Source organism: Sinocyclocheilus grahami, unplaced genomic scaffold (genome assembly GCF_001515645.1).
Source record: "Sinocyclocheilus grahami isolate Dianchi unplaced genomic scaffold, SAMN03320097.WGS_v1.1 scaffold2015.1, whole genome shotgun sequence".
Taxonomy (NCBI): Eukaryota; Metazoa; Chordata; class Actinopteri; order Cypriniformes; family Cyprinidae; genus Sinocyclocheilus; species Sinocyclocheilus grahami.
In genome coordinates this window covers 1-2,306 of record NW_015507194.1, presented here as the reverse complement: position 1 = coordinate 2,306, position 2,306 = coordinate 1, and the positions used below count along the sequence as shown (strand labels likewise).

At 31.4% G+C, this 2,306-nt stretch overlaps 1 protein-coding gene across 1 annotated transcript in view; it reads left to right on the top strand.

Moving 5' to 3' along the window:
• Window positions 1-1,801, top strand: part of LOC107573718 (uncharacterized) — a gene marked incomplete at its 3' end in the record, with an annotated part of 31,137 nt that extends 29,336 nt beyond the window's left edge. The window contains exons 27-29 of the mRNA XM_016260161.1: window positions 77-247; window positions 484-657; window positions 1,628-1,801. Coding sequence (XP_016115647.1) covers window positions 77-247; window positions 484-657; window positions 1,628-1,801 — 519 coding nt within the window. The remainder of the gene's footprint in view (window positions 1-76; window positions 248-483; window positions 658-1,627) is intronic.
• Window positions 1,802-2,306: the final 505 nt, after the last annotated feature.

The following is a 2,306-nucleotide window of genomic DNA, read 5'->3' as shown; positions in this document are numbered from 1 at the left end:
ACTACTGGGGTTTAAGCAATATTTTCTATATTTTACATTGTACCACTAAGTTCCTGTTTAATTTTCTCTTCTGCAGGTTTTTGAGTCCTGCTGCAGATGAAGCCTGTCAGTATGTGAATAGAGTTGTGGGTGAAAACCCGTTACTCGTGAGAGAGCTGAATCTGAGTGAACGTGAACTAGGAGACAAAAATGTGAAGAAGCTTGCTATTCTACTCCAGGATAAACACTGTAAACTGAGCATAATTCAGTGAGTATTTTACTTGGTTTTCATATTGGTGTTTGCATTAAAATCTCTTTAACAAATTTTTATTGTATTTTTTGATAATTGGTAAGAATTAACACTACATATATTAATTTACCTTTTTCATTAGAGCAACTTAAAAATGACAATAATATAAGCAGAAGCAATTATGACTTGTTTCATTAAATAGGATTTTTGATCAATTAAAGAACAATTCCTGTCTTTGTTCTCTTTTTCTGCAGGCTGAATAATAACAGTATTACAGAAGAAGGTTGTGCTGCTCTGACATCAGCATTCAAATTAAACTCTTCAAACCTGATAGAGCTGGATCTGAGTGGAAATAAACTAGGAAAAACAGGAATGCAGAATATCTGTTTTATGTTGAAAAATCCACAGTGCAGATTGGAGAAACTAAAGTGCGTATTTTCATTTATCTACATTTTTGTTCATTTGATTAGATTGTATAAATGGAATTTCCAAATCTGTTTTAATTTTAACTACTCTACATTTTGACTACATTGTCTTTAAATATTGTAAGAAATATAAAAAAATTTAAATGAGGCCAATATTGCTTAATATACTATTATAGTAGTTATTAATATACTAAGGTAAAAACATTTTTTAAATATATTTTCCATTTTATCACGGCTAGTATGCAGTATAGATGAAGCAGGATCTACATGCAGCAAAGGTGATTTATTTAAAAGAAATGGCAAAGCTAAATCCAGAAAAACAGAGCAACAAAGCTAATTTCAGAAAACAAAACAAACTAACAATACGTGTACGAGAACTGACCACTGAACAGAACAAACGCAGCTTAGATAAATACAAGACAAGATAAATAACTGAATATAAACAGGTGAGAGCTAATTGATCTGTACCATGGAAACAAACTGGTGGCAGGAAAATGAGAACAAAGGAAAACTAAGTCAGGGAAACAAGAGCTAAACATATTGAAAAAAAAAAAGAGCATAACTTGTTACACCTTTTCATTTAACTTTAGATATAAAAAACAACAAAAATTACTAAAATTCTGTGTTTTTAAATTTAAGTTTGTTATTTTAGTACTTCAACTAAAAATAGAAATGTTGTCTTGGCAAATAACTGAAATAAAATAAGTTTGTTTTTTCCTATAATTTATTTGAAATAAGGAAAATGTTTTTATGGTTTTAATCAGTTTTATATGTGGTGAAAGTTTTTCAAATATTAAAATAAGTTATCAAGGCACGCTTGGCCACTTTCTATGAAAATGTATTTTTCTATTTCGGTTTTGATTCGTTTGAATAAAAATAAAAAAAGAAGACATTTTACTTCATGCATGTGTATTTTGTGTATTTAGCATAGAACATGCTGTACTTTACATGAGCTTTTTTTCCCCATATACAGACTTTCAAACTGCAGTATCACTGAAGAAAGTTACAAAATCTTGACTTCAGCTCTGGAACCAAACCCTTCACACCTGATCGAGCTGGATCTCACAGGAAACGATCCTGGACGATCAGGACTACAATGGTTCTTTAGTCTGTTTGGGGGTGGAACGAGTAAATTAAAGACCATCAGGTAATAAAAGCATTCAAATATTCCAAAATAAGCCACAAGCATGGAGTCAGGGGCATGCCACATGTTAGGGAGGACAAATGAGCTGGTGTAGACTTTACTGACAGGAAGAGGAATTTAAGAAACTGATTTTCACAAGTCTGACACAAGTTTTATGAGACAAACATAATGTAAAACAAAATAATGACAATTTTTTTACATTGCAGTTATCATAACTATCATAACTATGAATTTAATACTACACTGGACCAATGACGGCGCTACACCGGGGCTAGGGGGGGCTATAGCCCCGTCAGAATTTTAAATAGCCCCGGTTTAGCCCCCGTTGTCTTATGGTCACTTGTATTAAGCTTGTATATATTTTTTTGAACATGTCTATTCTTTGGCCAAATAAAATTTAAAAGTATTCTTTTAAATGTGGTTTGTACCATAGCTGCTTTTATTTAAAAAAAAAACTAAAAAAAATTCTTTATGAAGTAACTTTGATGTCATGAATATCGATTATTTT